This window comes from Thermobia domestica, chromosome 7, assembly GCF_964235325.1.
Source record: "Thermobia domestica chromosome 7, izTheDome1.hap1.1, whole genome shotgun sequence".
NCBI lineage: Eukaryota > Metazoa > Arthropoda > Insecta > Zygentoma > Lepismatidae > Thermobia > Thermobia domestica.
Window position 1 is genome coordinate 270381838 of NC_137460.1, and position 13029 is coordinate 270394866.

The 13029-nt window shown below is 36.5% G+C and overlaps 1 protein-coding gene across 1 annotated transcript; it reads left to right on the top strand.

Annotated features, from left to right (window-relative positions):
- Window positions 1-11867: 11867 nt before the first annotated feature.
- Window positions 11868-12614, top strand: LOC145689719 (uncharacterized). Its single transcript, XM_081763917.1, has one exon. It carries the CDS (start codon window positions 11868-11870, stop codon window positions 12612-12614), a length of 747 nt encoding a protein of 248 aa, XP_081620043.1.
- Window positions 12615-13029: the final 415 nt, after the last annotated feature.

Here is a 13029-nt window from a genome sequence, read left to right on the forward strand (position 1 = left end):
TGAATATAATGAGTTTTCCGAATTTCCGTGCTGTCTGTGTGTGTAAGGGTTGAGTCCATACCTTTGGAGCATCCAGGGGGTGATCGCCCAGAAGAGAAAAATTTCTTACTATATATATATATATATAAATAAAACCCATCCCAAAGTTTGGAGCCCTTAAAAGTAGCAGTATGACAACTCACCGCCCCCCCAGAAGTTGGTCTTGGATCTGCCCCTGGTCCACACTACAGACCAGTGTGCGAATTAACGGATATTTTACAGTGGGATAAAAAAAACTTTGAGAACTTAAAATTTATGGGAAACTAATAATTTACAGAAGAAAAGAACTTCCTAAATTTTCTCTAAATTATTTCAGGTTAAGTAGAAAGATAAATATTATTTGCATAGTTTCTTTAATTATATATTAGTTTCCCTAGTCGTGATGTGTAGCGGAAAAATTCGATGTTTGAAATAAATTAATTTGCTGTGGCTTTTGTTGACGTAGAGTGTATATGATTTTTACGTGATTAATTTTATTATAAATAGGATATAATGATATAAGGGTCAGGAAAATGGCCACTTATCAGTGAACCCTTTTTTGAATAAACTAAATAGCTTCCACACGTTGTGAAACAACAGCTGGTTCCCTCTTCAGTGGAAGAAAACAATGATGTATATGAAGAGTACGCGTTAAGAACAGTGAAGGTCACATTTTCAATATGCTCAAAAAATATTTTCTCCACACCAAAAGATACAAAATGATTGTTGAAAACAGGTCGTAGTCTCAGCACCGTTATACATTTTGGTGCTGAGAAAGAATTTTCTGAGCATTTTAAAACGTGACCTTCATAGTCCTTCCTGCGTACTTTTCATATGGAAGGGAACAAAATGGTAAAGACAGTATCAACGTTTGGTAACTATTAAGTTGATGCAAGAGAAGATTCACTCATTTTTCTATGTTGTTTCTATATTAATGCTAATAAGTTACGTGTCTAGAAGTATTTATTTCCATTCGTTATGTTGGAAACAGCAAAACAATTGTACAATAAATACCTCTATTCAATGAGTGAAGTTCACGAAAAAAAAAGGTTAGGGAATATGTTTTGTGTAAATTTTATTTTAATTATTTTTAAAAAATAAAAATGAGAATACTTCAATCTGAAAATGTTTTTATTATATACTCTTTGTTTTAGCCTAAATACTGCATCTCTGAAACACGTTAAATGTTCGACCGCCCTCTTGGATCCGCCATAGATAGAAGTGCGGCAAAACTACTTCCACCAGTGACATTTTGAAAAAAAAAAACATCCAGTGTATCTGATGTCATTTTCTTCTACTTTCATCAGAAAAACATAACTTTAATCCAAAATGGTGGAGAAGCATGTAGCGTGCGCCAGAGATGCAGTACATGGCCCTATTCAAATCTGATATGGTGACATATCCATCTGGTGTTGAATCTGTAAAAATTATATGGTCACATCTGGTTTACCGATGTGGGTGGCATCTCCCACTCTGATCTTCCCCATACCCACATTGTCATTTTAGCTCCCATGGTTAACCGATGTAGCTCTATATGATCCCAGATCTACAACACGCCCTTCAAAAGAACATATCCGCACTCAGATTTGAATAAAAAATTTTATATTTAATCATTTAGTGTGAAAAGAAAAAGGCTGAGCTCGTACGTTTCGCAATTGTGAATAGAAGCTGGGCGATCAGAAATATCGCCTATTCTATGTTCCTTGTGAAAAGTACTGGGCGATTCAAATACATTTGAATAGCTCCGTTCTTTTTACAAGGAACATATAGAGCTACATCGGTTGACCATGGGAGCTAGAACGACGATGGGTATGGAGGAGATATGGGTGGTTCAACATAGATTCCACATCGGTCAACCAGGGAGCTAGAACGACGAAGTGGGTATAGGGAAGGTCTAGATGGGTCGACATGGATCCCACATAGATCCACATCGATAAACTATGGGAGCTAGAACGAATATGTGGATTCAGGGAAGATCTGGGTGGTTCAACATAGATCAAGCAGGGAGCCTGGACGGCGATGTGGGTATGGGGCAGATCTAGATGTGCCGACATTGATCCCCGATTATGTTGATATAAGGCAGATCTAGATGGGGCGACATGGATTAATGTGGGTCCAATATTGATCTGGAAGAATACACATGGGACCCACATAGATCAATATCGACGTCGATGTCGATCGACATAGATTCGCCGATCTTGACCACTGTAGGCAAAATGTTTGCCATTCTGCATCGATCCACATCGACACCGACATCCATCCCACAAAAAAATCCCATGTTGATCGACATCGGCCCATCAATTCTGCTACTGGGGTAGTTTTTGGATGCGTCTTAAGCAAATCGTCAAAGAAATCTTTCCATCAATTTAGGATGCTATTCGTGTCAGTGAGAACTGTACCGTAAGATTACTTTAATATATTAGCACGAGGTTAGTAGCCTTTCTTAAATTCGCCGATCCCCTTATACATGTCCGGGATGCTTTTATTTTTACTCTTATCTTCAAGTTCTTTAATTTTAGCTTTCAAAAAATCGCGTTTCTTTGTTCTAAAAGTTTTGGAAGTGTCCCGCCTGTTTTCTGCGAAATTTTGTGTAGTTATTTCATTCGGATTTTGTAGCCACCGTAATTTTGCCTTTTTCTCTTCTCTGCTAGTTTAATGCATTCCTGGCCGAATCATGGCTTGTTCCTACGTATTACCGAGTGTCCCAATTTTTCTTTTGCTGAAATTTTAATGCTATCTCTAATTTCAATCCAGGTATCCTCAACACTAGTGCACTCCGAATCTTCTAAAGCCGAGAATCTAATCGAAACTTCAATCTGGTATTCCTCTCTTACCTGGCTCTCTTCTAATTTCTTTAAATTGAATCTCTCTGTTTTCGAGCAACGAATATCACCTTTAATCAACCATAATATCTCTCGTATTATCGCTGCTACCAGGTAGTGATCAGTGTCACAATCAGCCCCTCTAAACGACCGGACATCAATTATGCTAGATTGCCTTCTTCTATCTACTAAAACGTGATCAATTTGATAATGTGTTTTTCCATCTGGTGATGGCCAAGTGTATTTATTAACGAAGCGATGTGGGAATTTTGTACTCTTTACGATTAGGCTTTTGTTGCAAAGTTCACGAGTCTAACACTGTTGTCATTACTTTCCTTATGCAGACTTTCGTTTCCTATAATCGGTTTGAAAATACCCTTTTGTCCTACCTTCGCATTGAAATCCGCTAATGGAATTTTCATATGATATCGCGGGAGTTGGTCAAATATCCGTTCTACTTCTTCGTAGATACTGTCTTTTATATCGTCATCCTTAACTTCAGTTGGGGCATGTACATTTAAAACAACAATATCGCACCACTCTTCCTTAAGAGTAATAACAAAAAGTCTGTCAGTAACAAATTCAACCCGTTTAACTGCTGGTAATATTCGTTTCTGAACGAAAAACCCTGTTACTAATTGTTGATTTTTATTTCCTTCCCTGTAAAAGAACGCAAAATTTCCAGAATTCACAGATCCATTTCCTTCCCACCTAACTTTCTGAACTCCTACTAGGTCCATCCTGTATTTATCTAACTCACTCGTAACGGATTTTAACGCGCCGGCCTTATAAAAACTTGTAATATTCCATGCTCCAAATCTTATGTCCATTTTCTTTTACTGAGGTCGTGCCAGGATATCAGTCCTTGTCCGATGCTTTTGTGAATAATCCTGAACAAGTTTTTTTTTTTTTTTTTTTTTTTAAGGATGAGGTTGTTAGCCTTACTCAAACCTCGAAGCTGGAGGACTGCTCCTAGTCGGTTGTCCGCGATTGTTATTCAGTTTATTCGCAGCTAACCTGTATATCTAGAGGCCTTCTCCTCGATCCGCAGGCTGAGGACACGCCATGCCGTGGTGACAGGAACCCACGTTACACGGACAATTACAGATTATCTATCTAATATCAACATATATTCTATATATTCCTTCTTCTTCTGAACAACAGATTGTGCACTTTTAAGTTGCATCTTTGCCCAAAATAGCTACAAGAAAAATGTATGTAATTCACAAATATACAATATCGTTGTATGATCTGAATTGGCATGTCATGAAATCAGGGAATACAGACGAGAAAAGTTTCAGGCTGTGTGATTTCAGTGATGTCCTTAAGAAAACCATTCAAAGTATGACTAACCGGTTTTCAAAACACGAAAACCTTTACCACGAATCGGTGTGTTTCGATCCACGGCGGATTTCTGATTTAAAAGAAAATCTACTCTCAAATGCAATCAACAAAATCTGGGAGCTCCAACATAGATAAAGGGAAACCAATCGAAGACATAAAATTTATGCAGAGGTCTGGTCCAAGACATAGCGAAGAGATGTTCTGAGTTAATATGATATTCAATATAAATTAAATCTTTGAGTTTTACGTCCCACGGTTATGCCGGTTAGGCTAAAGAAGACGGTAATGATGAGTGATGAATGAAATGATGGAATGAAGAAAGTGGAAGGAAACGGGAAAACCCCGAGAAAACCCACGCACACGGGTTGCTCCACATCAAAGTCCACTTGGCGGAGTCTGGGATCGAATCCGGAACCCCAAGCACCACAGGTGAACGCTCTACCACTGAGCCACCGCGGGCCCATCATATTCAATATTTAAGTAGTGAGTATGAAGAAGAAACATGGGGAGACGATAATGAACCAGCGATGTAGGAAACCAACATAAATAATGCTTGCAAGTCTTGCTTCACATGTGCGTTCAAAATTATATATGAATATCGCATGTATTCCTTATGCTATACATAGCTCTTCAAAGTGTACAAGTTCTTCCCTACGATCTCTCTAACAGAAGTAAAAGAAGTTGTAAACGTGCGTTTTCCAAACTCAATATTATTAAATGAAGATTAAGGGCGAACCTCGGCCAAGACAACTCTGAATCGTTTATGTTAATGTTAATATGAAAGGGATATACTTAAAAAAGTGAATAAAGATGTCATAATTAATAATCTCTGTCATGATAATGCTGAATTGAAAAGATTTTTGATATAAGGTAAGAATGCCCCTGCTCTTGATAAATGCCTACCATGCGTTTTTGTAAGAAAAAGAAAAAAACACCTATTGAGCCGCCATGGCGGCTACAAGTAGGCAAGCTACCATGCAATAGCGGCTACAAGTTGGAATGTCATCATGCAGCTGCGGGCCTACTTCGGGGCACCACATTGCTATAGCGGGCCTGCTTCGGCCCGCCATCGGCCCCACAATGTTGCCACTTTCAAGCCCCCATGGTGAGATGGCGTGCCGCCTTTGAGCCGCTCTTCAGCATATTTATAATCCTACCTCTCGCATTGTGCATACTATTTCTCCATAGTTTTATAACCTACAAACCTGTATCAGGGGAAATACGTCTACACACTACTCCATTGAGGGTTAAAGTTTGAATCGAAGGAGCCTCTTTAATGGAACTTCGATTCAAACTTTAAACTTTTATGGAGTAGTGTGTGTAGAAGTATTTCCCCTGGTACTGGTTTTTAGGTTATAAAAGTATGAAGAAATAGTATGCACAATGCGAGAGTTAGAACTAATGAGTTTATTAAAGGAGATTTACAGCACAAGAAAAATATCTCATGTATGAATTACACATGTGAATATGTGACAGAATTTGGTGCTAGACTAACTGCATTTACCGTAATCTTAATATAGCACACAGTAATTATTTGTAAATCTATAAATTTTAGCAGCAATAACATCTTTTTGCCAAGTAGCTAGTGCTCGTATATGTAATGCGCGATATTCGTCTCGGTGCGAAAATTGAGTGTACTATTGTGGCCGGGTTCGACTTCAAATGTAGATCTGAGTTGCAGTGCTGGACAACAAATATACAGATAAGATGCTTTAATGAATTAACAATTCAAGTAAACATCACTATGGTGGCACAAATAAATCATAAAATGATGTAATAAAGTGTTTCTCAACCTTTGTCAAGCAGTAGCCAAGAAAGTGAGACGTCCCACTAATAGTATATAGAACTCCTCTATCGTATTAGATGTGTTCACTACTATAACGTAGCAACGTCTTTTTTATATTAATTAATATTGAATTTCTATATTTGCTATAAAGGTACACATACCATGAACGTTGGAAGGAAATTGTCTGTAGTGGACAAAGTCGGACGACATCGAACCCAGTTATAAACACAGTATTAACTATGTTAAATTAAAAATATTGAGATGATATAATAAATAAAATGCTTATTAATAACTACTGTATCTTTTATTAACACACACATATAGAAAAAATAACATATACAGCTGCCTTCTTTCAGTGGTACAATGATTATTTAAATATGTATATACATTCTCATAAACTTTATGCTACAATATAAAAAATCATTAGTCGTCTGAGTGTTACACAAACAAAACTAAATATATGACTTTAATGTAAAAAGAAGACAAAGTGGGAAAACGTTTCATATCCACATTGGGTGAAAATGAAACGAAGTCTCTAGTTTTAGGTCTCACGATAATGAACCACCATAAACTCGTGCTACAGGAGACTGAAGTAGGGACTCCTAGTACCAGAGGTAAGTGCTTTACTAGTGACTCATCATGGCCTCTATATCTAAGTGAAATACCTCATTCAACATAATATCAACGTCTTTCGAAAAAAACCCTTCATGTTCAAGAACACGGCGGACGTTTGTGGGAGGTGTTACCAGAATGTTGCAATGTCTCCAGTGGTATGTTTATTGGTTTCTGAAAAAGGGATTTAACTGCCATTTAATTAAACATATTTCATTATAATTTTGTTTCGTTTTGTTCAAAATTTACATATAGAATTTCGGAATTTGATACAAGATGCTGATCATACTGGTATATTTACTATCTAAGAAATATGGTATCTATACATATTTGCAAGCAATGTGCTGTATTTACATATACAATGTGTTCTTTGGGGACGGTGGTTCAGTGGACTTGAGTCCACGGGCAATGAGTTTGTTGTAGACAAAATATTATCGTCTAGATTTTATCGAGGTTATTCCGCTTCCCCCACACTTGCATTCTACCAATTATTTCACACTCATCTACTTTCATCGATCTTCCGTCTCCGCTATTCTAAACGACATAACCACTTAAAACTAAATATTTTACTCCATTTTTAAAAAGTGATCTCAATTGCTTAACATATTACACCTTTTTATGACAAAACAATGTTCTCAATTTATGTGATGTGATAATGGGATACACACAAACGAATCTTGATCGATGTCCACTGTTTTAATTTCCTGTTTAAGAGGTAAAAGAACACACTTCCTTACTCCATGAATATCGAAACTTGCAAGATCTGAAGGGAAACGAACTTTTAAAATTTCCAGCTTTGAAGATTTGCATGGATATGTAAAAAAGTAAGAACGTACTTGAAATTTAACACCAATGATTTTTATACTATTGTCAACTACTACAAAATTTTTCACTAATACAACATTCAGTTCTGGTAAGATACAAACACTGTCTCTTAGTTGGGACACATTAAACTTATATCCGTTAAAATGTAACACTTTGTATTGTTTGCACCTTGGACATAATAGCTCAATTAGTAATCAATCATTGTGTTCTAACGTAATCGACACATAACAGGAAATATTGTAAATTAGTAATAGAAATTTGGTAGGTTATAGGATGAGGACAATTACGCACTTAATACAAGCGCCTCTAGTGGCGATTCTCCGAAGTACAAAACCTTCCTCCTTGATGTGGAAGGAATGATCGCCATTGCGGCTCTTGAACCTGCAGCTGATAGTGGTGGAAAAAAGGCTCTTCTTAATAATGATAAATTCACGTTGTTTTCGGCTTTGAAATTACTCTAAACTATATTACTTTGGAAACCAGGTTTGCTAGTAACTAAGAAAGTAACTTTTCAGGCGATGCGTTTGGCAAATTAGAAAAATAACAGAGAAAATTTCATATTATTCGTAACTTCATTTTGTGCCATGTTATATCTATATAAATTATATTTTTCTTTAGTCCTCATGTCTATAACTAATATCAATTATGTTTAATATGCTTAGTATATGTGTCTTATGTATTTACGTATGTTTCTTTGTACTTGTAACTCAAGAAAGGTAATTTTGATATTTAAGAAGTTTCGTGTGAAACTCGTGCGAACATGTGCTAATCGGTTAGCTTCAATAAGCTTTAATGGCTGTCGATTGAACTGCTTTAAAGGAATTTTTGGAAGTGAAATTAATCATCTAATTGAACTTACTTACAAAAAACATTTTATATATTTAGTGTATTGGAGATTTGAAATTTTAATTAGCATAACCTATGCGAAAACTGAAACACAGCCAAAGAATATTTTTCCATGATATTGCTTATTTGACTTGTTGTTGTTATATGCATATTATTTCGTTATCAGTTATAATAAAAAGAGGACTAAACCTAGATAGTGTAAATCCAAATTATTTCCATGCATTTCTCATTCCGCCGCCACTTAATTTGTATGAGCATACATTTTTTTTCTTTCGATGCTTTCAACATTGTGCGTGCATGAAAATAAAAAAGAATTTAGTAATTATTTGTAAAAAAGGTAAATTTATTGAAAAATAAGGTAACATGGCACGACGAGAGAATTTACTTATAGAATTTTCTGACGATATTGAGAACATGTCTGAATATGAAAGTACGGTAGAAGGATCTGAAGTGAGTACAGGTAAGGATGAAGGCCACCATAGAAATGAAATGGAAGGTACTTGTAATATAGGAACTCAAACCACATGGCCAATTTCGGAACATGTGCCAGTAAGGGGTGCATGTGAACCATTAAATTGTTTAAATCAGTGTGTAGGTAATTATTCAGAAGGGAGTTCTTCATCTTGTAATGAAGGGCAAATTAGTGGGTGCGATTCTGCGCCGCATTTATTACGAGCTAATCAATTCAAACCGCATAAAATAATGTCTACTTTTTCCCGAATGCAAATGGGTGCTCATGCTCAAACTTCTAATATTTTCAAGGGCAGAGAATTAGCATAAGAAAGGTGGGTTCAATCGAGGTATCACATGTAAGAAATATTCATTATCCTGAAACTCAGTTTCATGGTTTTGTGCTATCTGAATCTAACCCGCATTTTACAAGGTCTAACTTTGAGTGAAGTCGAAATTTTGATTCACATGTAAATGTTAATATGCCTCGTGGCTTAGATGTACTTAGGGGTGACACTGAAGAAACTCACATAAAACAGCCCTATGCTGATATTAAGAGTACTAATATATTTCAAAATCATTTGAGTAATAATCTTGAAACTGGTAGGCCTATTTTAGGTAATGATAACTTAGGTTTCACTATGGCTAGACCCGCCTTAGCATGTGACTTTCGAAAGCATGTATCTCAAGGTGCCTATGTTGCATTGCAGAAACAAATACATTCTTTACCCGTGGTGGACGGAACTGAAAGTCATTCTTCTTTCATATTTTTGGTTCGTCTTGACGAGATAATTAGGCGGCAGGAAATGACTGTAGAGGTAATTTTAGTTGCGAGTTTAGAACAAACTCGTGGTGAGTTTAATCGCGCCTTATATTCCTTCTTGAGTATATCTAAAATTGGGGACAGATTTGTTCAAGTTTGCTTGCAAGGTTCGTATCTACAATTAGTAGAACTCAATTTGTGAGTCAGTATTTTTACAGAATTATGTTAGAGCACGAAAACATGTATACTTTCTTGCAAGAGAAACTAAGTATTGCCAATGTTTTGGGTCTTCATCATGACGATCACGTGTTTTGCGACATAGTAACAAATTTAGTACCTCCGCATATTTATGCGAGATATTTCACAAATCAGATTCCTACTACTGTACCCGAGCTTATGACCATTGCTCAATCTTGTGACCACTTTATCAGGTATAATAATGATTATTGTAAATTAAAGGGTAATGTAAAGTTCGCTCAAGGTATTTTGAACTATTCTAAACCAATGGATTTTTCGGATAAAAACTCTTCACCTCAAAAATCCCGTATGGAAAAGAATATTAAGTGCTTTCGGTGCAAACAAGCTGGACATTTTCAGAACTCCTGTCCTTCCTTACCCAAAGTTACATCTCAAGGAAAATTCTTACCTCGAACTTTGTTAAATCATCTAGAAAGGGACAAACAAGTGATATTTATTCCAGTAACAGTGGATGGTGTTTCAAATTCCTCTATATTGGACTCAGCGTCTTGTGTAAATCTGATAAGTAAAAAATTTCTGAACTTTATACGTAATAAGGTACAGGTAAACATTATACCCACCAACTTCACCACTGTGGGAATAGGTGAGACAGTCGTAACGCTCCAGCAAAAGGTCAAGATTACCATCAAAATTAGCAATACTGACTTTCACTTGTGGTTTTACGTGACAAACTCTACCCATTTCGATCTTCTATTGGGAAATCAGTTCATTTTGGACAACAAGGTTATTATAGACATATCCCAAAAGAAACTTATCACCACGTTAAAGCTAACAGTGCCTTTACACTGGAGGGAAGATTTAGTGAATGCTAAAGTTGTGCATTCAGATATTTCTTCCAGTGAGTCTAAACCTGTGCTTAGTCAATCAAAATCCACCTATTCCAAACCCAAGGCGCCTGTCCAAAGGAAAGGAACTATCCTGGTCGTACCATACGGAGTTTGAATGAGGATCCTAAGAAGGAAGGAAGGAGGGAGAAGGAGCCAGTCCAAGGACAAACTGCAGGTAGCACCATTCCTAATCAATTATGTTGTTTTAATAATGTTTTCAATTCCAGGGAATTATATAAGGACACCAATAAAAATTACGATTTAGTCGAGAATGAAAATAATGAGGTAGATAATATTAAAATTTCACCTAGTTTAAAAGATAAGTATCCTGAATTGGTAGAAAATGTCCAAAATTTATGTTATTCTTATTCCGATGTTATCTCGAATTCATTGGGCGAAATTAAGGATTTTACTTATGAGATAGAAATGGAAGATCCTACCCCTGTTAGATTACAACCGTACCAAGTTACAGGTAGTAAATTAAAAGAACTGGAATCCCATATTGATGAGTTAATAAAAGAGGGCGTCTTAGAAGAGGTCCCCTATTCTCCTTATTCGTCTCCATGTTTTTTGGTGACAAATAATGACAAATCTAAACGTTTAGTTGTTGCCTTCTCAGAAATTAATAAGAAGGTTAGGGTAACCAGCTTTCCTAGCCCACATGTAGAGGCTACCATTGCCAACTTAGGCCAAGATACTCTGTTTTCTCGGTTAGACATTCGGAAAAGTTTCTTTCAGATGAACATCTCTGAAAAAAGCAAGAAATATACTACTATTTGCACTCCCACACGCTTGCTTGTTCATCGTAAACTCCCAATGGGGTTCAGATGTAGTACATTCGTTTTAACTAGCTTTATGTACAAGATCTTTGGTGATATGATAGGTAAGAACTTAGAAGTGTTTTGTGACGATTTTCTTGTACACACCAAAGATGTGGAAACGCACAAGCAAATATTAGAAGAAGTTTTAGAAAGACTGCGTAAATGGGGTATAACTGTGTCGAAAAAGAAATTATCACTATTTCAAACAAAGATAAAATTTTTAGGATATGAATTTGAAGGTGGCTTTTCTAGAATAGATCCCGAGCGTGTAGAAGCTGTGCAAAATCTACCTCAGCCTAAAAACAGGAAAGGCGTTAATCGCATTTGCGGTTACTTTAATTATTATAAGAAATACATACCAGATTACGCCGAAATTATGACTCCTTTGCATAAATTACGTTCTGTAAAAAATTTCATTGGGGACCACAAGAACAGGAAGCCTTACAACGAGTAAAGCAAGCTTTTGTAGATCATGTAATTTTGCGTGTGCCTGATATGGATAAACCTTTTGTTATTCATTGTGATAGTTCATTTAAAAGATTTTCTGCAATTCTTTCGCAGTATGATGAGGAAAAACTTCTAAGATCTGTAGCTTTGTTTTCTAAGGCTGATCCTGAGTACGATTGGCCTAAGAACATTTTTGAGTTGGAACTTAAATCTCTCTGTTTGGAACTCCAGAAATTTGAAATGTATTTGATTAAACCTTGTACTATATTTTATGACAACTCTTCCTTGACATGGTTATTACGTAATCATAAAAGAATGAGGAAATATGGAACTTTCATAGAGAAAATATCGCGTTTTCAATTTAAAATTATTCATTTAAGGACGTCTCAGAACTTTTTGGCAGATTTCTGGTCTAGAGTTAACAATGGAGTGGAGTTTCATAATTTTGATGATCAATATAACGAAATTCAAGATTTTAAAGGACAAACAGTAAACTTATCTTTGGCTAATTTCTGGAATGCACCTGTGTTCAGTCGTCCTTTTAAGGAATTACAAAGTGAAGACCAAGAGATTAAAGGAATTATGGAGCAGGTTAAGCAGGGTCAGCTTGCTGAAAAATACAAAATAAATGACGGCATTCTTTTTATCAAAACTAAAGGAAGGAAGAATCAAGGATGGAGGGTTTTAGTGCCTGAAGCCATGAAATACAACATCATGAAATTCTTTCATGAGGATGAAGTGGGCGGATGTCACACCGGCTTTTCACGGACAGCAGCCAAGATTGCCCAAAGATAGTTGGATGAATTTGTTCCTCGACGTTCGGAAGTACGTCCAAGAATGCTTGCGATGTCAGACGTGCAAAGATGGTAATAGGAAGAAGCAGGGTGTTTATTACTCCCGGAAAACAACCAGACCTAACCACTGCTGGTATTTTGACACCGCTGGGCCGTTTCCGAACTCAGGACCGTTTCGGCATCTATTTATTGTTTGTGACGCTGCATCCAGGTTTGTGATGATAGAGCCACTAAGATCTTTAAGCTCCAAAGTTATTTGCAGTAAGCTGGAAAACCTTTACTTTCTTCTGGGAATTCCTAATAAAGTTGTCCACGATCGTGCGCAGATCTTCACAAGTTTCTACATGAAGCAACATCTTTTTAGCCTTGGTATTCAGGACATTACTACAGCTCCCTATTCACCTAGCAGCAACCAG